The 22,865-nt window shown below is 33.8% G+C and overlaps 2 protein-coding genes across 3 annotated transcripts; both read left to right on the top strand.

Moving 5' to 3' along the window:
- The first annotated feature begins 4,290 nt into the window (after nt 1–4,290).
- APG5 (autophagy protein Apg5 family) lies at nt 4,291–12,016 on the top strand. 2 transcript variants are annotated; one of them, XM_011098634.3, is made up of 8 exons: nt 4,291–4,521; nt 4,939–5,063; nt 5,970–6,036; nt 6,720–6,809; nt 7,267–7,354; nt 8,867–9,010; nt 10,599–10,727; nt 11,526–12,016. In XM_011098634.3, the coding sequence occupies exons 1-8, from the start codon at nt 4,396–4,398 to the stop codon at nt 11,858–11,860; spliced, it is 1,104 nt and encodes a 367-aa protein (XP_011096936.1). In that variant the 5' UTR covers nt 4,291–4,395; the 3' UTR covers nt 11,861–12,016. The 2 variants fall into 2 exon arrangements, with proteins under 2 accessions (XP_011096936.1, XP_020554365.1); XM_020698706.2 differs by lacking the exon at nt 8,867–9,010.
- Nucleotides 12,017–13,004: 988 nt separating this feature from the next.
- LOC105175982 (putative glutathione S-transferase parC) lies at nt 13,005–14,608 on the top strand. The gene is made up of 2 exons (XM_011098632.3): nt 13,005–13,370; nt 14,264–14,608. The coding sequence occupies exons 1-2, from the start codon at nt 13,053–13,055 to the stop codon at nt 14,606–14,608; spliced, it is 663 nt and encodes a 220-aa protein (XP_011096934.1). The 5' UTR covers nt 13,005–13,052.
- Nucleotides 14,609–22,865: the final 8,257 nt, after the last annotated feature.

The following is a 22,865-nucleotide window of genomic DNA, read 5'->3' as shown; positions in this document are numbered from 1 at the left end:
AAGGAATTGATTGTACAAAGATTTTCTCTCATCTTATGAAATATACTACTGTTAGAATAATTCTTGCTCTTGTTGCTCATTTTGATTGGGAATTGAAACAAATGGATATTAAAACTGTTTTTTTGCATGGTGACTTAGAAGAACAAATTTATATGCACCAACCTAGTGGTTTTAGTGACAAACAAAAATCTGATTATGTTTATCTGCTAAAGAAATCCCTATATGGATTAAAACAATCACCTAAGCTATGGAACAAGAAATTTAATCTGTCCAGGCATTTCTTAAGTTTTAATAGAAGTGCCTTGATCATTGCTTGTATTTTAAATATGATTATTCTGTTCATGTGTTTCTTGTGCTATATGTTGATGATATGTTAATTGTTAGTTCAACTTAAAATCGATTAAAGAATTGCAAAATAACTTGAGCAGAAATTTTGAAATGAAAGATTTGGGTGATGCTAAGAAGATTTTAGGGATGTCTATCGATAGAAAAAAAAAGTAATTCTACAATTTTTTTGAATAAAAAATTCTATGTTAGATCTGTACTAGAAAAATTTTCTATGGTTGATTCAAAACCCTCTTTTGTTCCTTTAGCTGCTCATTTTCAATTAAGTAAAAATCATAATTCTAAAACTGAATCTGCAAAAGAACAAATGAAGAATGTTCCCTACTTTAGTGCAATTGGGTCTGTAATGTATTTAATGGTTAGTACTTGCCCAGATATTGCCTATGTTGTAAGCTGCCTAAGTAAATATATGTCTAATGCTAGGCTTCGTTATTGGGATGCTCTTAAATGGTTGCATAGGTATTTAAATGGTCTTATGAATACTGATATGAAATTTTCTAAGTGTGCTGATGGTGCAAAATTAATAGGATATGTAGGCTCCAACTATGCTAATGATAGAGATGGTAGGAAATCAACTACATCATATGTGTTTACCTTATGTGGTGCTTGCATTAGCTGAAAATCACAACTTCAACACATTGTTGCATTATCAACAATTGAAGCAGAATATATATCTAAAATTCAATTTCGTAAAAATTCTGTCTTTCATGATAGAACTAAACACATTGATGTTAATTATCATTTTATTAGAGACATAGTTGCAAAGGAAACTATTAATTTAGAAAAAGATAGATTCTGAATCTAATCCTGCAGATATGGGTAGTGTTTACTAATAGAGAAATTTAAAACTTGCCTCAAAATCTTGAACTTAGACTAAATAATTTTTTTCAGTATTCTTTGCACTTTCTAACCCATATATATACAAGAATCTCTATCTGTTTTTGCAGGATATATCACGGCAAGTGGTAATGATGAAGCCAGATTCGATTTTGGGCTTGGTCCCCTCTTTGGGTCCTAATCCAAGTCCCCTCTATGGGTCTTAGTCCAAGGTGGAGAATGGTATGAATATGGCCCATTTGGTAAGCCCAGCCTAAAACCCCCCAAAACCATTCAGTGGATGGCTCTGCCCATATCTACCGCTTTGGTCCATTCCTTTATCTCAACCCATTTAACCTACCCAGCCGATTATCCGACCCGGCTCCTCTTATATATTTATTCTCCCCTTTTGCAGGTGAAAATCCTAACCTAATTCCACCCCTCTCCTAGTCTCTTTTGCCCCTTATTTCTTTGATCTCTTCTCAGTTTCTTGCTCCGCCATCTCCCTCTCTCTCCGACATCAATGTTCCTCATTTAAGAAGCCAGTTTTTCTTGTGAAACACAACCGAACAAAAACTCTCTTCCTCCTACATTTGTTCTTCGTGACTAACCCTTCCTAAGTGGAAAGTTTCTAAGTGATCCTTTGTGGAGAAGGGCTTGTCGGTGTGTTTTGGGTATAGCAATCGTGAGTGGTTGCCGGCTTGGTTGGCTATGGGCTTCCCTCTACCGGATTTGGGCCCTGAGCCAAACACTTTATTGTTTTTAATATTTCTGTATTATTGGTTTGTACAAGGATTCTCATAACCTATGATTTACTGTAATAGTTGTTAGGGTTTTCTAATCTTGGGTTCACTACTGGTGGATTTTTACAACAGTGGTATCAAAGCCATCAGGCTCTTTCTCTCCGGTGCCGATAAGATCGCCTTCATTTTTTTTTTCCTCTGCGAAATAACCTCTTGATTTTTTTGCTTTGTGCGATTTCTGTGATTATTGCTTAGTGCTTATTCTTGAAAATGTGATATTGACCACTTTGTCCAAAAAATAGCTTAGTGCGAAAAGTAACTTATTGTTAAATATTTCCTGAAAATCTAATATCTTTCTGTAATTATTTCGTTGTTAGAGATCCCTATTTTTCTTTTTACTGCTATGTGCTATAATTTTTCTGACATTGCTTAGTTCATTTTTCTTTTTACTGCTATGTGCCGACGTCCAAAAACTAATTTTCTTTTGTTCTGCATTAAGAAATGAAAACTAAACAGAAGATTTTCAGAAAATTTAATTTTCAAAAATTCATCAAATATTCATAATTAACTTACAAAATTAAACAATGTATTTTAAATATATAATCATCAATTGAAGTGATAAAGATGCTTTCCAAAAGCCGATTATAACACATTGAACATGCTAGAACACGTATTACATGTTATACCCATGACCTACACACTGAATCGGACTTTGAGACTGCTAAAAAGATCGGTACGGCTCAAGAATGCAACGGAAGTAAGAAGAAGTACAGAAATTAAAATGGAATTCTCAAATAGTCTAAATTTTAACCGCTTCAGGACTATTTTTTGAGCGAATTTGCTTCTTTATCGAACGTTCTATAATTATTATTTAGTTTAGAGAATTTACCATACAAATGCTAAAGTTTAGTGCTACTTTTGAATCATGTTTCATAGAATTTTAAGGTACTCCAAATTTTAGCAGTTTCAAGCCCTTTTTTTTTGAAAGCTAGTCTATTTTTTTTTATACGTTCTGTAGTTATTATTTAATTTAGAAACTTTACCATACAAATGTCAGGGTTTACGGCTACTTTTGGATCAAGTTTCGTAAAAATTTGAGATAGTCCAAATTTTAGCAGTTTCAGGCCTTTTTTTTCAAGCAAGTTTATTTCGTTTTCATATTTCTATAGTTATTACTCAACTTAAAAAATTTACCAAACAAATGCTACGGTTTAGGGCTATTTTTGGGTCAAGTTTCGTAGAATTTCGAAATAGTCCAAATTTGAGCAGTTTTAGGACATTTTTTTCAAGCAAGGTTTTCTTCTTTTTCATACGTTATGTAATTATTTATCTTATAAAATTTACCATATAAATGCTAGACTTTAGGACTTTTTTGGTTCAAGTTTTGTGGAATTCTGACATAGTTTAAATTTTAGCAGTTTCAGGCCTATTTTTGAACAGTAAACGCTTCTTTCCTTAAGCACTAAATACGTGTTTGTCATACGTTCTGTAGTTATTATTTAACCTAGAAAAGTTACCACAAATGCAAGGGTTACAACTATTATTGAGTCAAGTTTCATGAAATTTTGAAATAGTTCAAATTTTAACAGTTTCAGGTCTTTTTTTCCAAGCAAGTTTACTAATTTTTAAAATGTTTTGTAGTTATTATTTAGTTTAGAAATCTATCATATAAATGCTAGGGTTTAGAACTAATTTTTGGTCAAGTATTTTGGAATTTTGAGATAGCTAAATTTATCAGTTTCAAACCTATTTTTCAAGTGAGTTTACTTCGGACTTTTGTAGCTATTATTTAGTTTAGAAAATATACCATACAAATGCTAAGGTATAGGGCTGATTAAATGGATAATTTCTTTTTCAAAAATTTTCTTCTACCTTGTCCTATTTTTTACAATTTTTTTTAAAAAAGAAAGAATACAATAAGAATAAAGTTAACAATTCGAAGTCGCCATCCAAAAATCATATAATTTCATCAAATATTAGGATGATATTAATAATTTTTCAAACAATAAGGGAGTATTCATAATTATACTAAATTTTCTAAATTTGGGGGAGGTTTGTTGTAATTTATTCTAAGAATTATTTACTTTTGAATGATTATATTATAATTAAAAGTTTTAGAATAATAACACAAAATGTTAAGAATATGATTTTTTTTTTCAGAATTTTATCCTAATTTTATTTTATAAAATTTGTTGTCTAAATTGCTGAACCTTACAAAATCATATCCTTAAGATAGGGATTCAATCGAAACATTTATAAAAGTTTGGGGTGGACCAAATAATGCAATTTAAAGTAAAGTGGGGGTGAAGTGTGATAAAGTTAGAGGGTAGGGGGAAGAATGTAATTTACACAAGAAAAAACAAATGTTTCTTCACTTTTTCAACTTCCCTGCGACTAGACGCAAATAGAGGTGAAGTAAACACAGGCAGAAAAGGGAAACAAAATCAGCAAGAAAGTTTCTGTTCGTGCCCCGTTCCTACGGAGAACGAGTATGGTAATGGGTGATAAAGGAGGAGGAACAGAGGCGCAGCAGTACGTGTGGGGAGGCGCGATACCGCTTCAGATTCATCTCCACGATTCCGAAGTGACCACGCTCCCACCTCCTCCCCCTGCTTTGGTAGCCCTTTTCTTTTATTTTGTGTATCTGGTTTTGCATTGGTGGTGCTTGATGAAATGACTTCTGAGAGTGCTCGTCGCTCGGTTCTTGAGTCGATGTCGGTGGTTTATTAATATTTTCTGTGGTTTTTATTTGTATTTTGGGTGTTGAGTAGTTGTCTTTTGGACTATTTATTACTGTATGTTGTGGATTGGCAGCTGTTCATTTTCAAGTTTTATGTGGTTTCTTGGTGGGGGGTTTGAGAATATTTATTTTCTTATTTAGAGGTACTACCTTGTTGCTTTTAATTGTTTTTCCTTATGGTTGTGCTTCTAATGTGGGATTTAGTGTTTTGAGAGAGTTTTCCGCTGACGGACTGTGTAATTGTTGTGTTTAAAATATTGATCTTTTTCTTGTGGTTTGGATTTTGTGTTACAGATCTTGGCTCCTCGGATTGGGTACTTGCCTCTGTTAGTACCTCAGATTAAGCCATTCTTTAGCAGTTCTCTTCCTCCGGGAGTTGATACGGTGTGGTTTGAGTACAAAGGTTTGCCGCTCAAATGGTATGAGTTCATGGCTTGACTTGAATGGAGATTTTAGAAAGTGCTCAAGTTTGAATTTAATGTATCATTTGATTTTCATAATAAGTTTGAAAATGTGTCATTTGGTTTTCATGATAAATATTATTTGTTTTGTGCTACTGTATATTTGCTCCTACTCTACTGATCGTAGAGTTGGTGTTTTCATATTGTTTGAATGTGTTTGAAATAGTTAAAGGAACCAAACTGATTACCTGGAAAATTTGCTTTTGTATCATAACCTACCTGATAATATGGTATTTAATGTCTTGCTTCTAGGATTGTGATGTATTCTGAAGAATCTTAGATTACATTTGGATTGCTGGTTTTGGGTTTGAGAGAAGGATTTTGAAATTTGAAATGACTTCATATTAGAAGATTTTGAAATCCATCAATATTTAGGAAAACATATTGATATCTAGAGTTGAAAGATTTGAACTCCTTTAAATTTAAAATTATTCAAACAAATGAAAAGGATTTGTTACTAGGGTCTATGGTTTCAAAATCTATGAATCCAATTGTAAGTTTGTAACCTTCAGGAATTTCTCTAGGTGGAGAAGACACTGCAGAAATAACAGGAGTAATGAGGATTAAATGTTTGATTTGATGTTCATTTTAATTAGTTCAGCGAGGTTTAGTACTTGTAGATTTTGCTTATTTTCTTTTATATTATGAGAATTAATTTCATTAACTCTCACATGTTTTTGTAATCATATATTGTTGTAAAAATAAGGAGCTTACATGTCTAATTTGATGTTGTGGGGGCCTTATGTTGCACTTATAGTTCAATTTTTGATGGCAGGTGCTCTATTTATTTCTTGTACTATCTCCTTGACAAGATTAGTGCTTCTTCTAATTTGTTTTGCTTTGCATTATTCACATCTATGCCAGGTACATACCTACAGGGGTGCTTTTTGATCTTCTGTGTGCTGAACCAGAGAGGCCTTGGAACTTAACTGTATGAGTAAACAAAAAGCTTTATTTGGTTGTTTATAACTTATAATAGATGCATTAGAGTATGACTATTGTTAGTGTGTGTTTTAATTTTCTAGCTTGTTATTGAAGTAGCTAAAATCTAGATAGAATGGAATAGCCTCTTATAAATGCAAATCGTAAAATATTTAAATCTATAAAATAGTTTGTTCTGCATCATGGACTTTCTATTGGAGCTTTATCGAGGAGATTATTTATTGATTTTTGCCATCTTAGGAGGTGGGGTGTGTGATTCTCGGAAGAATAGATCCGGTGTTTTTCAGTATATCAATTGGACTTGGAGAGACAATAATGTGTTCGATTCGGACAGCCTAGTTAATCTTTATGGTGTGAGTTTGTTAAAATGTGTTGTTAAAGGGTTGGATTTGTTTTTATGTGCCAAGCAGCCCTAATTTGTCTGCGACATCACTTTGTCTCCTGAAAAGTTTTCTCTCTATAACTTTTGTACCATATAAAATAAGAAACCATGACATGTACTTTATGCCCCTCACCCCTGTCCCAATTGTACTCTTGATCATCCCGCATCTTAAATAAAACGAGCTACATGCTTCACCAAGCAAAACCTTAACCTGAGTCCCTGAAATACTCATCCATTATTATTTCTTCTTTGATCACTTTAACATATGGGGCTCTTCCATATCTCTGCAGATACATTTCAGAGGATATCCTGGAAATATATTGACCCCTTGCGAGAGTGAAGACAGTATAAAATGGAGCTTTATAAATGCCCTGAAAGAGGTTAATATATTTTCTGTATGCTTTTGCAATTTTTACCTTTACTAGGAGTTCAGACTTTAAGCAGATTCATTTTATTTAATTGCATGTTGGGGCATATGTACAAAGAGAAAGGAAGCATAATTTCCCTTTAAACCATGCACTTCATTTAGTATGGGAAAAGCACGATAATATGAACAGACATGATGTATGCACCTTTCACCCATATGTGGGAGAAAGGATTCAACTTCACTAGTTCAAGATGGGGGACAGACTTGCAGCTGCGCATGGAATATTTTGTCTGTAGCTAGTGGACTTGTATATCCTAGTCTGTATGCCCTAGGTTATCTCCTCCTCCTTTTTCCTTCAGTATACACTTCTGATATCTTGTATTAGTTTTCCTGGTTGAAGTGAAATTGGTGAATGTTGGTTGCCCACTTTGGTTAGTCTAGCTAATATAATTGCATAAACTACTCTACAGGCAGCATATATTATAAATGGAAATTGCAAGAATATCATGAATATGTCTCAACCTGATCAAGCAGAACTTTGGCGGTCTGTCTTAAATGGTATGGAGCTGTATTTGGATATGTGTGTTCTAAATGATTGCTTTATTGTAGCTTCTGTTGGTCTGCGAACACTATTGTTTTTATTTCGGTGAATTACTGTTCGATATGATAATCCTAATTCATTGTGTATATTCATTTAGCAAAAAGGTTAGTTGGCAACTAAATGGGGATGGGAAATGAGAGCCTATTTTAATTCCTCTAATTTATGTGAGTATTGGAACATTTTTACCACAGCCATCTTGAAACTCCAGCTTAAGCACTATGCATGTTATTAGAAACTAAAAAGTTCTGGGTTAAGTACTCGTGAGCTACAGCTATTTAGGAGAGTAATTATGTTGAAGTCCAACGCCTACAAGTTTTCAATAGTTGAAGAAGATTAATTGTCTGTGTTTTTAGTGTTATTTATGCTCTTACTGACAGGAAGAAGGAAAGACATATGGAGTGAGGGAATCCAGAGGGCAAGTTTATACCTTTCTTTCTATCTTTTCTTATCTTGGCTGGGTTTGGGGGAAAAGAGAATTACTTGCTTCTTAAACAGTGAATTTGGCAGTCTATTTGATAGACTCCAGAGCAAGGAGCCTCATCTAGATAAAATCAGGATTGGTTGCAATATGTTTCCCTGGAACGCTCAATATCTGTTTTACCTTGGCTTAGTGTGGTTATAATATCACACTGAAGAATGAAAAATGCAATGTACTCCTTTCTACAATAGAAATTCCACCTTGTCTTTGATCCGTTGGTCAATACTACACCTTTTATGGTGTCTCATTAGATGCAGTGGCAGAAATTGACCCCCTCTCTTCTTTTAGCTCCCAGTAACAGCCAAGTTATATTTTTTAAAGACTTGATCAATAATTCAAGAAGTTATGAGGATAACATAAAGTAATTCTGGGAACTTGGTGAACCAATGATCCGGTTGTACTTCTATTTTGTTCCAAGTTTCCAACATATAACATATGAGAATTCCATCCAATTTTTACAGTAGAAACAACTTCTTGTTTGAGGTTCTTGTAGCTATCTTATTTCTCTTGCTTCTAAGCATTAGCAGGATTTACATGCTTGTTTATGTTGGCTTCTTTTCTGGAAAACCTGGGACCTAAATATTATCTACTCCAGAGATAGTTTGAAGAAATACAGTGCCTCCAGTATTATGGTGCCATTGTTCCTGTTAGAAAACATTTATCCTTTACCTGTGAATATAGCTGATATCTAGCTTATTTAGAACGAAAAGGCTTAAAAATTATGTTAATCGTGAAGGCACTGGTGCCTCATGCTCTTGCAGCTATTCTCTTTATTAAGAATGCAGTGACCTGCAATCTTGTCCCCACGCCTTTCAGACAGTCCGGAGATTGTTCTTGTACTACTTACCTGTCATTGCTCCTTTCCAGATTAATTGCCTTAAATTTTCATAGTGAAGTTGCTGGAATTTTAGTCTTTGTTGTTGATTCTTGATCTTTTAGTGCATTTGTTTCCTCCAGCTTCATTTTAATTCCAAAATAATATATGCCCCAGGTCAGCTGGAAGTTTACCTCCGTGTTTCTTCCAAACTTAAACTTGACATCGTTGGAGATGACTTTTCTCTCAAATTGAACTCTTCCACATCAAAGTCTAACCAAGGAGTTAATGACTTGGATGCCACTGGAACAACAAGGACAGGTTAGAAGGATAAACTTGTTTTGCTGGCTTACTAAGTATATGAAGTGTGCATTTTTATTGTTTTGGTCCTTTCTGAAGCTAAATCAGGGTGTTCTGTTTTGTATTCATTTCTTGGAAAGCACCAAAAGGGAGGTGTAGTTGGAGAGATAATAGTTAATCATCTATTTGTGTATTAGATGCAAACTTGGGACTGAAGAGCTCATCTTGAGGGAAATGCTAAGTTGATAATGCTCTAGAATGATCCACTTAAGCTTAATAATGATGCTAGTTTCATTTTTTTCATCCTCAGGTTCATCGTGGCAAAATGGTTATGATCCATGAATCCACCTATTCGAAATTATGGGATTGGGGCTGCAAGAGTTGACTTGCGTTGGGTTAGAGTCTATTTGGTGTAAGTTAAAGATATTGGCCACATGAAGATTGATGGTTAAGTTACCCCCTCAACCGGGCAACAAACTAAAACCGAAAAAAGAAAAGAAAAAGAGGAGAGAGGGGGAGAAAGAAAGAAATTAGTGGGTTTGAGATAGTGAAGCAGTGGTTTCGAAGTGTTTAAAGATGTAATCTTGTTTGCGTATACGGCTACTTCTTAGTACGCTGGGCCATTTTTGTTATGACATTCATCTCGTTTTCTGTAATTTTCTTCCCTTGAATTTAGTAACAACTGTTGTTCTCTACAGCCCCTATTTCCTTTCGTAATTCCCAACTGATTCCTCTCCTCCAATCTGCCGCACTACTTATCCTTAACACATGACCCTTCCTTGCACAGACAATGAGTTTGCAATTTAAACTGAACCAAGTGTGACCTGGACCTTCCAGAAAACATCTCTAAATACAAGTAAGTTTGGTCTCAGCTCATCAATTAGCACCCTGTTTCCAGTCTGTGCAAATCCAACCCAACCTGCCAGTTTATGAGCTCTCTTATGTACAATGTAGTGTTTTTTGTGTTTGTCCCTTGCAAATAATTCCTAGGACGGCGCAAAAGCATACTTTCTGTGAGGACCTGTTTTTCTTTCTTGATGACTGGTTGGCAGGTGTTACCAAATTTGGCAAGTTTACCATTGCTCAAATTTTAGGCATCCAGTAATTGATATATTTCTTATCGATAGAGTCAGGTAACCAGTTTATCTGAATGTGGAGATGAACTACAATTTAAAGTACTGTGACAAAACATGAAATGCCCATGACGAGTAACTTTAGTCTACTGTAATTAAAGAATGGTTTTGCCTAAGAAAGATAAAATTGTTTTTCCTTGTATAAGTTTCAGATGTTCCATGTAAGGTTAGTTCCAAGTTTTGAATTCATACCTTTGTGATGCTTACAACTTGATAAGTTCTAAGTCTCTGTTTGCCTAGTATCCTGTACTTAGTTGAGTATTAGGAGAGTAAGACAGTATGCAAAGCTGAATTTTTAGTTTGTGTATACCTTTGCATAAAGCTTATTTAGAAAGAAGAAAATGAATGCAGGTTTTCAAGTAATTTTTGAATCAAATTCCTGCCCAGCTCTGGGCTGTGGGTTTTATATCATCTCTTTTGTGTATTTACCAGTTAGACCTCTTGGTTCTGTGTATTAAGGATGTCTTTCTCATCAGGTAGAGTTCCCGTTCGGTTATACATACGGACTATTGATGAAGATACTGATGATTTAGAAGATGCGCCTGCTATTGGTAGCTGGGAAAAAGTTTCTTACATAAATCGTCCTGTTGAAGTTCACAGTGAAGGTAAGACTGATAGCAATTTCCGATTTAATAGATCTTTGGTCAAATTGGTTATTGCTTGAGCTTTAAATAATCTCATATTTAATTTTCCTTGGACCAATTGCTTCGATGTGAGCTGGTAATGGCCTTGAGTATAGGTCCAAGAGAAGAAATTGATGGGTAGAGGTTTCAGAAGGGGAAGAAAACTTACCTAGCCTGAACTTTATAGAATAGATATGATTCACTCTGATTTTTCTCTATCACTATTGGTAATATCAAAGGTATGCCAATTTTTTACCTTTATGACTGGAAAGTTTTTCATGATTTTCCAACAGAAATATCTTCACATGCTAGGTTATGCAAGTTGTGAGTAAAAGAATTAGGCACTTAGCTAACGCTGCCATTCTTTATATGCTCTTCTCTCAAGCATCTTTAGCTAATTTCTGCTTTTCTGGCTCTGAACGATTCTGCCACAAAAGATATACTGATTTGGTAATACTAAGCATTTTAATGCTCAATACTTTATTTCTGTTTCAGTATTTTGAATAGATTCACCTAATACTATTCGATGTGAACAGATTCGTTACTGTCCTTGCATTTTGAAGTTTATAATGATGTATTCTTTTCTGCCTCCCCAACTTCATTTTTGTCTCGTCTGAGGCCGATGGTCGTGTTGGGATTTGCCTGATGCCTGCTGATGTTTTTTCTGTACTCAAAAACATTTCTGAAAACTATACTTTTATCTGCTGCAACAGATAATCTATATTGCTTTGGTTGGGCATGCCTAAGTTACATACCCTTATACATTTCATCACATTGCAGGAAAATGCTTTACTCTGAATGATGCATTAAAAGTTCTGTTGCCCGAGCTATTCACAGAAGCGTCCTCGACAAATGCTCACACATCTGGAGCGGAAGTAGAGGGTGGACAGAGATCAGATGGAGACAGCTCAAGAAGCCCTGGGGAAACCGGGGCAGCATCAAACGAACATTCACAGTTACCATCCGACGGTGCTGAGATCAAGCTTGTTCGCATTCAGGGAATCAAGCCGCAGCTGGAAATTCCATTCAGCTGGGTAGTGAACAACTTGATGAACCCTGATCACTATCTTCATATCTGTGTATATGTCAAAGTTCTTGAACCAATCACCATATGATAAATAGCCCTCTGAATTTCTTTAGCATGCAGGAAATATATGACCTATTGTGTAGAAAATGTACAGAACAGTCATTGTGGTTCATCTTATCAATTATAATGCATTCAACTGATTTTGGAATAAATTAATATCAAGGAAACAGTGTATATGCATTTACCTTCTTGTTGTCCTATTGCACTTGGATATTACAACATAATTTATGCTGTACGATGTTATTACACTGTGTAAATATAAATTAAAGACTGCTTTCTTGAACCCATTTAGATTTCATCTGGTCCTAAAAATATCCGCATCCATTAAAAAGTGAATCATTCTGAAATCATCTCCATGATTATCTGCGCGTTGATACTATACTTGTAAGTGTGAATTTAAAGATTGTATGAGACAAATGTATGCATTTCCATTAGGTTTTGTTCTATGGTTATGATTCTACCATATGTGTCTTATTCATTCAGTTGAAAATTGATTTTACGGTATCAACACTTGTAACCTCCCCCTCTATGCCTTGCGGTAATGATTCTTCTGACATTACGACTATTACCATAATGATGTTGTCGATAGATTAAACTATTTCGTGAATTGGATTTCACTTGATTGTCTACGGTTCCATTCCGTGTGCTTGGGGTAGAATTTTTTTGTATAAATGTATCGGCTATGGTCATGCTATTAAGTATTTCAATTTAAGTTTGAGTCAACCTCAATGCAGAAGAATACCAAATTGCTTTCTATTTTTCTTGCTGCCAGAAGCCCCATTTTAAATTCTGAGATGGGGTTTATATCGGATCTAATTTTCTGTTGAAAATCTTATTACATCTTCCTTCATTCAATATGCATGTCCCATGTGTATAAAATTACACGTGCCCGTGTGTGTATTGAATGGATTAGAAAATATAATATGTTTTGCAACAGAAAATGCAATGCAAATTGATTGCCGTCTCTATTTGACATGAAGTGTATCCTTAAGGTTGAAAAGAAATAGCTGCACGCTCCAAGCTACATACAACTAGAACAGAAAAAAACACCTAGCAACGGTGAAAACGAAGCTGTTATTGGATTGTCCAACAAACCGTCTTGCATTGTAACTTCAAGAACACTTCACTATATAAACAGGCACATCTTATGACGCTGCATCATCAATATATCTAGCGAAAAACCTCAAAAAAAAAAAAAAGAATTGATATTAAGACTTAAGATGTCGAAAGACGAGCTGGTGTTGCTGGATTTCGGGTTGAGTCCGTTTTGCATGAGAGTGAAAATTGCATTGGCAGAGAAAGGGCTGCAGTACGAGGGACAGGAGGAGGACCTGTTCGGAGGGAAAAGTGAGCTGCTGCAGAAATCCAACCCCATCTATGAGAAGGTCCCTGTGCTTCTGCACAACGGCAAGCCTATTCTTGAGTCCACTAACATTGTGTATTACATTGATGAGACTTTTGCTTCCCCGCCCTTGCTGCCTGCTTGTTCTTACGGACGGTCCCGGGCACGCTTCTGGGCCGACTTCATCGACAAAAAGGTACATTTTCTTCAGTAGTCTTGATCTTTTATATATGATGATATTTATTTTTCACGTTTATAAGTTTCAAAACATTACCAAAGAGAAAATTGTAGTTTTGCTCCCGTAGATATAGAGGGATGGTAATTTTAGTCATATTGGAACTCAATATGTCGATTAAATCATAATATCTGAAGGCATATTAAGAACAAATTTAGTTGAAAATTGTAATCTAGCCGAAATTTGGAACTCACGTGATGGACACATGCCAAATTCCTGCCAAATCTATAAGTTTAAATAGAAATTTTGTTCTTAATGTGCTAATATCTAAAATTGGAATGCTTAATTGTCAAATCGAATTCCAAGGGGATTGAAATTGCTATCCCCTATAATTGCTCAAACAAATTTCTATAACTTGGAGAAAGGGGCTATTTTCTTTATGAAAAATGTTTCATATTTTGGTGTCATTCACAGGTAAAATTACAATTCTAGTTCCATAATTGATATAGAGAGTGGCAATTTTAGTTGTGTTGGAATTTAATTTGACAATTAAACCATATAAATAAAATAAAATTAACACTCTAAGGACAATATTCATTAGAAATTGAAAGCCTGGCCGGAATATGAGGTGCACGTACCAAATACCAGCCATATCTTGGATATATATATATATATATATATATATATAGACACAAATGCAAGCATGGCCAAAAAAATTAAAAATCTTACCAATTGATCAAAGTTTGTGGCAGATGTATATATCAGTAAAAGTACCAAATAAAAAATAATTCAAATGATTAGCACTGTTAGCATCATAAATGAAGAATTTTATAGTTCACGAGAATATTGAACCGTAAATCACAACAGACACGCAATATTAGCAAACAATATTGTGGATAATGTAGTTTCTTCAGGTGTTTGATGCCGGAGCCGCAATATGGAGGAGCAAAGGCGACGAGCTTGAATTAGCTAAAAAAGAGTTCATCGATATTCTGAAGAAGCTGGAGGGTGCAATGGGCGATAAGGACTACTTGGGAGGTGACACGTTTGGGTTTGTTGACATTGTACTCATCGGATTATCGTCATGGTTTCCGGCCTACGAGAAGTTCGGGGGTTTCAAGATTGAGGACGAGTGTCCTAAAATTGGAGCTTGGATCAAGAGGTGCAAGGGGAGGGAAAGTGTGGCCAAAACTCTGCCTGATCCTCAGCAAGTGTGTGAGCTTGTGGGAATGCTCAGAAAGATGCATGGAATTGAATGAGTGATGATTTGCTTAGTTTTTGTGAGGAATAATGTCTCATCTCATGCTTTGTTTGTGTGTGGATGAGTGCACTTTTCTTTATGGACTTTTTGAGGTAAAAGTCTGTTTGTGAGAGTTTGTGTTTCATGTTTGGTGATTGCTTGTGGATGTATGTTTCATTGTCAATGTAGTTAATAAGAATGTGCTTTTTTATCAAGTATTTGATATGTTGTTTTGAAGCAAAAGGAATTTTAGTTTGCATTTGATTTTGCTTAAATTTGAATGAGGGAATATTTAACTATACGTATATATACGTCCATTTCTTGATTTATTGTCTATTGTATAAATTATTATTATCTTTTGAAAAATTATACATACACTCACTTGAGATGTCAATATCGTGAGGAAATAGTATTTTTGGTCCCATAAGTTAGGTTTGTTTTATTTTTGGTTCTAATCATTAAGGGATAGCGGTTTTAGCTCTGTAACTTGTAGAAATTAGCACTTTGGTCCTCATTTAATTTTTCGCCTACAATTTAATGATGTAGGACATATGATCGTTAAGTATATTTGGTTGTACGGAGAATTGACCCTTCTTCCCACAATAGCATATGAGTGCTCCACTTGGCCCACTTGATTCAGTTGTGGAAAATATGATACTTTGTGTTCCTTCTATGTCATTTCAACTTACTGAAACATGGAAGTGTGGTAATAAAGGGATATTTTTAGAATATCACATGTAAATTTTGCAGGAACTATATTAATTAAATACAGTTTTATATAAAACGAAATAAACTTCAACAAACAAATATTGTAATATATAATTTAATAAAAATATATTTGTAATTAGGTCAACCATTATAGAATGGGAATGTAATTTACCGCATAAATTTTAGAGAAAGTTAAAACTTGAAACATGCAAAAGTAGAGAGCATTTGCGACAAATAGTGACAAGTAGAAAATTTATATCAGTTATTTGGTAAAAGAGTAAAACGCAGTGGAGAATCATGTGTAAATGAACTTTGAAATAATTTACAAAACTGTAAGATTAGTTACCAAACCCCTTCCGCCACCCTTTCTCCCCCGTCGCCCCCTCCCAATCCACCATCCCCATCACCTGACCCCACCTTCCCCCCCCCCCCCCCCCCCCAATTTGCCGCCCTAGCCTGACCCCCTTTCCCCATTGCTAGCGCCTCCCGTCCCCACCTTCCCCATTCTCCTCATCACTGCTGCCCCCCTCCCCCAACTTCTCCCCTTGCCCGTCCCCCCCCCCCCCCAATCCACCATCCTTGCCGTCTGACCTCACCCCGCCAACTGCTTGCCCCCTGTTCCCCGTCATTGCTGATAATTTGCATTTAACCCCATATTTAAATATCCTTTGATAAAATTATATAATTTTTGAACAAAGGTTTAGAATTGTCAATTTTGTCATTGATATATCTTTTTCTTATTTTTAATTTATAAAAAAATGGACTGAAATTGATGAAAAAACTTAATTGTAATTTGTCTTTTTTGAAGGATCCAAAATAAAAAAAAGATAAAAGTATTTAACGTTTAGTATTTGTAGACACTCCTATTTTATTTAATATATACAAAGTATATATATACCTCGCAACAACATAATTTTGAATCAGGCGAGCTACTTAAGGTCTCGTGTCTCAATTTCTTGTTATCTACCTATATGAAAGTATGGTTCCTGAGAAAAGAACAACTCGTTAGGCTAGTTGGGATATCTCAAACTAAGATTCTCAGATGCTTAAGTCAGCTTAAGATCGAGATGATTGTATTTGAACCTTTATATTAAATATCGTAGAAAGTAATAAATATGTGTTACTATAAATACGGTGGAAAGACTGTATCTATAAGACCATATGTCTGTACTTGCCTGGTCCACGAGGCACCATCTCAAATCAGAGCTGTAAGGAGATCTACTGCTCAGATCTCGAGTTGCTGGAGCAGGCTGTTGGAATGGGTCGTGTTAAGAGACCCAACCCTCTGTAAAAAATGCGGATCCTGGCACTTGCTGATATTTTAGTGTTATTGGAGGGCTATTCATTTCATTTTTCAAGTGAGCATGATATATCCCTGTTATTACTCCTCCATTTCTTCTAGTGTGAATCATCACAGTAGGAAAAGTTGAACATATCAGAGTTTTAAATAAGTAAAGAGAGAAACAGAAGACCAATACTTACGTGGTTCAGTCGTATGACCTTCATCCATCAGACAAATACCCAAATGACTAAATAAGAAAAAATGACACTTTTCATCCCGTAACTTAGGGTCTTTTCATTTTTGGTTTAATTGGTCCTAACTGGGGTCGAGCTTTCCCGTATGCTTGGATACTTCAATCTTTTTTAGGACGTGATCTCCCCATTGGAAGTGCCTTGGGTTGACCTTTTGGTTGTTGCTTCTCATCATCAGACTTTTGTGGTGTAGAATTCTTGCATATGTTTAATCCCTCTTTTTTTTAATTGTGTTGAGGTCGAAAGATCTCTCCTGTTGGTTGTCTTGGGGGTCATACTGGCAGATTCTTGCTGTTTTTTCTTCAATCTCTATTGGTATGATTGCCTCACTGTCATAAACCAAATAGAATGGTGTTTCGCCCGTTGCGATTCTTGATATTGTTCGATATGCCCACAATACCCAAGAAGCTCCATTAAGATCCTATTTGTAACCTCAGTCTGGCTATTCGTTTGTGGATTCCCTACTGCAGTAAAGTTCTGCTAGATCATTAACCTTTCTATGATCCCTTTTTCTTGAATTGTGTGCTGCTGTCCGACATCAAAATCCTCTGGATGGCGAATCTGCGGATGATATTTCAATTCAATTTAAACTCAATCCATCTAAAAATTATATAAACTCCATATTTTGATATGGACTTTAATTTGAGATCTATTTATCAGCTAATTTGTTTGTACTTGTAATTGGTAATTTATCCACAAAAAAAAAAATCATGTAAACAATATTTTACTAGCATTTTATGATTGCATTTAATTAATGTCTGAATCTTGAAATGTCAACTTTTTCCGGGGGGGGGGGGGGCAAAAGAGTTTGTCAAACATGTTTGAGAACAGAAAAAACTCACACTAAAATTTCACATTAATTCACACAAAAAACAAAAGTCCAGACTAAATATATCTGCAGGCATTTTAAAACAATAACATAAAGTAATAAAGCTTAGTTAGAAACCATGATAAACATTCAATGGGGACAAACTGCCCCTTGCAAACTTGACATCCAAATATGAACAAAATAAAGCGAGTTTAATTATATATTCAGATTAAGACAAAGAATGCCCTTTTGCCTTTTTATACAAAAAAAAAACATATACGATTATATATAGGGACCTTATTTAGACTGCCCAAAACAATTAAAGTACCCCCTACATTATTTAAATAACCAAAATAAACAGTCTAAGGATCGATGCAGTTCCTCCCTCCTATACCCAACTGATCACATACTCGACATCCATATAAATCAGAAGTGGACGTAGGGTCGTATGCTCCAGCCATTTTTATAAATGCATAGCCCCGGATACCATGTATATTTCTTTACAATTTTGAGTTACATTCATATTAAACGGTGATGTGGCCGAGGTTTTTACGAAGGGATAAAATTGATAATTTTACCTGCGGCACAATTGTGCACCAGGTGAAAATACGATTTTCAAGGGAGGACTTTTAGTAAGAAAGTGGTCACTATCGATGAATAGTGGTTGGGTTTAAAAAAAATAATATTTTTGGTATTTATAGTAGTGTTGGAAGTTATATTAAGTGGTGGGTCGCATTTGTTTAACATGTGTTTCATATATGTAAAATTACTTTTTTACCCTTGCAGGTTAATATTTTTTAGCAATATACATCAAACGGCTATAATGAGGGTCCCCTCAAATTGTTCTTCCTCATATTTCTGACTACAAATACAGATAGATTAGGCTATCGATCTTAGTTCAACCCAAGCACTAAAGAATTATTTTCTATTAATATAATTTTTCTTGGTTAATTTGTCCTAAGTTATGGTGGAGATCTTGTGTGACGTCGTATTGCGCTTTCAGACCACAAAAGAAAGGATTTAGGGTTCCTTTCGGCAAGAGTCGGAATTTTGCATGTAAATAAATTGACACACTATTATATATAAAAGGAAATTGTTAAACTAACTCACGATAATATATGATTGAAATGTACTTTCGGTATTCCAAGTGAGATTTCCTTTTCTTCATGAAATTATTAGATTCTTATTCTATCCCCACTTTACTTCTCAATCTTCATATTATTTTATTTGAAAATTATTATATATATCAATATTTCGTGTTAAGAAAAAAAATAGAATCGAATTACATCTGTGATGTAAACTGCGATTTGATCTGTCCCGCCGTACAAGATATTGACTGTTTTGGCATCGTATGAGCTTTTTAGCTTTGTCCTTAAAAGGTACCCCATTGTAGCGGACATACTTTGGGTCTTATAAACCTTGCAAGCTCATCGTCTGCAATAAATATGAGACATTTGCCTACGGTATTAATCCGTATTGCAAAATATTGAAAAAGTTTTACGAGCTTTGCTTAACAACTCAATATTGATGCATTAGTTGACGATTAAAGGGCGTTTTATCTAACCAATGATCTCTTAGCTTAAAGTTGAGGTCCCATGACTCTATTTGAAATCATGGGTTTGAGTTCTATCGAAGGTACGGATGCTTTGTCTCACTTTTAAGTGAGTTTACCGTAATTTATTACTCATAATTCTTAATTATACTAATGTATTGCTTGAACCTATACACTGTTTGCTCAATTTATTCAAACATTAATCTAAAAGAAAAAATGAGCGCTTGATCTAATTCATGGACCTCAATTTTATTAATCGGTACATTATTTAATTTTGTGTAAGTGCTTAAACGATATAACTAATTTCTTATGACAGTACAAAATATAACTTTTTATCATAATTAATTACTATGATTAAAAAGTAAAATTTTTATCAAATAATAATTAATTATAATTATTGCACAAGTGTTAGCTGTTAATACAATGTTTGGAGTCAAAATATTAACCATAACTTCAAAAATCACGATCAATGTTTTATCGTTGAAAATTTACTATATTTCATAATATATGTATATATATATATTAAAGGAGGATCAAAATTGTCCGACCCTTCTCTTGTAATTCAAATTTATAACTTATGTTTGACAAAAACAAAATACCAATTGAGCCACTTGATCGTCTCTTGTTTTCTTGCTTTATGAATGCTTTCTTGACGGCTACAAATGAAAGAGATTTATTTGTAAACAAATAAGTGTGAATTGATTAATTAAATAAGAGTATTGGAAGAGAAGTTAAATGTAAATAAATAATAATTAGTAAGAAAAAAAGAAACACAGAAACCCATAAAAGGGGAAAAGCACAAAAAGATGGATTGACGAAAAGGCAAAAGAGACAAGACTGGAACAAGTGATTCTCTGTCCCTCCCACTTGCCACGTTGGATTTCCTCTTTTTCACGTGGCAAAAGTAGGGCCCCCACCTCCCCAAATTGGAACCCCTTCCTCCCCCTCTATTTTTCTTTTGTAATTGTCACTATCCTCATCTGAGGTGTAAAATAGGATTATGTGATTTTTTTTTTTTTTTTTATGTTTAGGTAAATCGAGGGTTTGATGATGTTGTTCATGTGAATTTGTATTTATATAAGCTATCAATCATTAGATTGTAAATAATATTATCATAATGTGTTAATTCAACAATTCACAGCTCATGTGGCTACAAACTCACATCAATTTCGAAGCTGATTATATCTAATACTTGTTCGTTATCTGTTTATAATAGAATTATCTGAATTGTATGACCCAGTGTAATCTGATGATTCAGAAATGATCAGATAGGTGTAAAGATCGATATATCAACTGTCGTAGTTGATTAGGTTCGAGTTCGGGCTGTGAAGATCCATAGTATCATCAATGAATTGAGGTCTTTTAGTTATTTTTTGTGTACCATGTTACTACATATAATGTACTAAAAGAAATATAATTTTTTATCATGCTTAATTATAATAGTTAAAATCTAGCATATACTAATTTAACTATGACCAGGCAACGCTGACAACCGTTGTTTACAAGTAAAGCCAAGTGTTTGTCAACTGAAAACTATGACAAATTAATTTTTGGGTTATAAATAAATCATGATAAATGTTGATTAATTATAGTTAAAAATTAAATTTTCACACTGATTTTGTTTGACCATGCAGATAGATAGTATTAATTTACCATAATTTTCGAATTGTAGTACTTTGTAATGTAGGAAATCATCCACGTCTTTTTTGTGGTAACTATTTTTGCACTGATCTGAGGTCTTAAATATAGGATTTTGTAATTTTACACTTAGGCCCTTGATCTCATTATATCAGCTCAAATGATATTATTATAAAACGTCGGTAAGAACAATATCCTATAGATTCTAGTTATAGTTTTTCAATCTTTAAATCAGTAAATTCAAATAAGAATAATTAAAAGTATTAAAATGCAGTAAAAAATATACTTCATTTTTGAGATTATATATTTATAAAAATAACTGAATTGTATGATTCAATGTAATTCGTGATTGAAAACGATGAGACGATTGTGACAATCAACGTTGGCCCATCAGATCAGATTCGAGTTCAGATGTGAAGATCAAAGATCGATGACATCAATGGACTTTTTGATTTAATTATTATTATCTATGTACCATGTTAACTACGTTGTCGGAAATTCTTGAGTGCACATGAAGGTTTTGCTTCATTTCATAACTAATCATGTGCGTTTTTAAAGAATAATTAATTTTTAATTATTAATTATTAGACAGATTCTTTCACAATCATTTATCAATATTAGCATCATTAACATATGGGAAATTTCGTATTTAATATTTAGTTCACATCTATTAATTAGAGAGACATTAAAAAGAAAAAAAAAAGACTCGTTATATGTTGTTTTGACCGACAATTGAAAGATTTGACCGAAAACTCGTAAGAACAAATATAAATTTTTGTTATTTGTAATTATCATGATTAAAAGTGAAAAATTGTAATAGATATTAATTAATTACAATTTCACGACGACAATCAATTTTATTTAATTATTTTTGTGACTATATTAATAATTTTTATAATTTTAATAGTGATAATATTTAAGTAAATGGGATTAACTAGTGACATAAAAAAGTATACAAACTTTTTTATATACATAATTAGTAGAAAAAAGAAATTAATCCCTACTCTATATAAATTTTTGAAAGATAATGAATGATAAATTAAATAATAAATTTATTTCAATTAGGTTAAATCGTAACAAGTGATTAGTTACAATATGCAATGCATAACAAGCTCATGACACGTAGATGATGGTTAATAATGCCCAATCACCATCCAATCATGTCTAATCAACCAAATATGTGTCTCCTTTGATTGAAATCATGATGTGTCATTAGGTGAAACCCTTTGAATAGAACGATGCGTCTATTTGAGTGAAATTGTATGTTTTTTTAGTGAAATGATGCGTCCATTCGGATGAAAGGTTATAACATTTCAAATGCATATTTTCTGATTGGATATGTCCATTGGATAATACCTTTTTAACTTCTGTAAATAGGTTCCCCCTATTCACTTCATTTAAATAAGTTCATTTCATTCAATATGGAAAGCATTTTAGAGCATTTTATTATGTTACCAATAAAAGCATGTTATCTTTTATTAAGAAAGTTTCAAAATATTGCTTGGTTCGTCATTTTTTAAAGTTTGTAATGTTGCTATTTTGAGATCGTAAGTCGTTGTATCTTGGGATACAAATTGCCATTTCGGTTAGCATTAGAGCAGGGCAATTATTATCTTAAAGATAAAGAGTCTAACTTTTGCCTCGACTTCGTAACACAAAAATCCCGCACATCCCTCATATTATTCAACAACGTGAATCACTATAATTTTAAAACCTTATCAAATCAAATATTACCTATCGCCATAAAATAAAATTAATGCGAAAACTTAAGGCCTGACTACCGTTAATCAACATTCGCATTGATTTTATACTTATAACTAAAATATTAATCTGTCATAGTTTCTAGCTATATCTAATATTTTGCCTCACTTGTAGAAATAATGACTAGTAGCCATTATTCAATCGTGTTTAATTAGCATTAGCCATAACAGTTTACTTTTAACTGTAACTAACCATAATGCGAGTTATATTCTTGTTGTGTTACTCTCAATGTAGTATTAATCCAACAATTTATCTTATTTTATATAAATTTATTAT

The sequence above is a fragment of the Sesamum indicum genome, linkage group LG13 (assembly GCF_026168435.1).
Source record: "Sesamum indicum cultivar Baizhima isolate 11 linkage group LG13, ASM2616843v1, whole genome shotgun sequence".
NCBI lineage: Eukaryota > Viridiplantae > Streptophyta > Magnoliopsida > Lamiales > Pedaliaceae > Sesamum > Sesamum indicum.
Note: the sequence above shows the minus strand (reverse complement) of the source record. Positions and strands in the feature narration are given on the sequence as shown.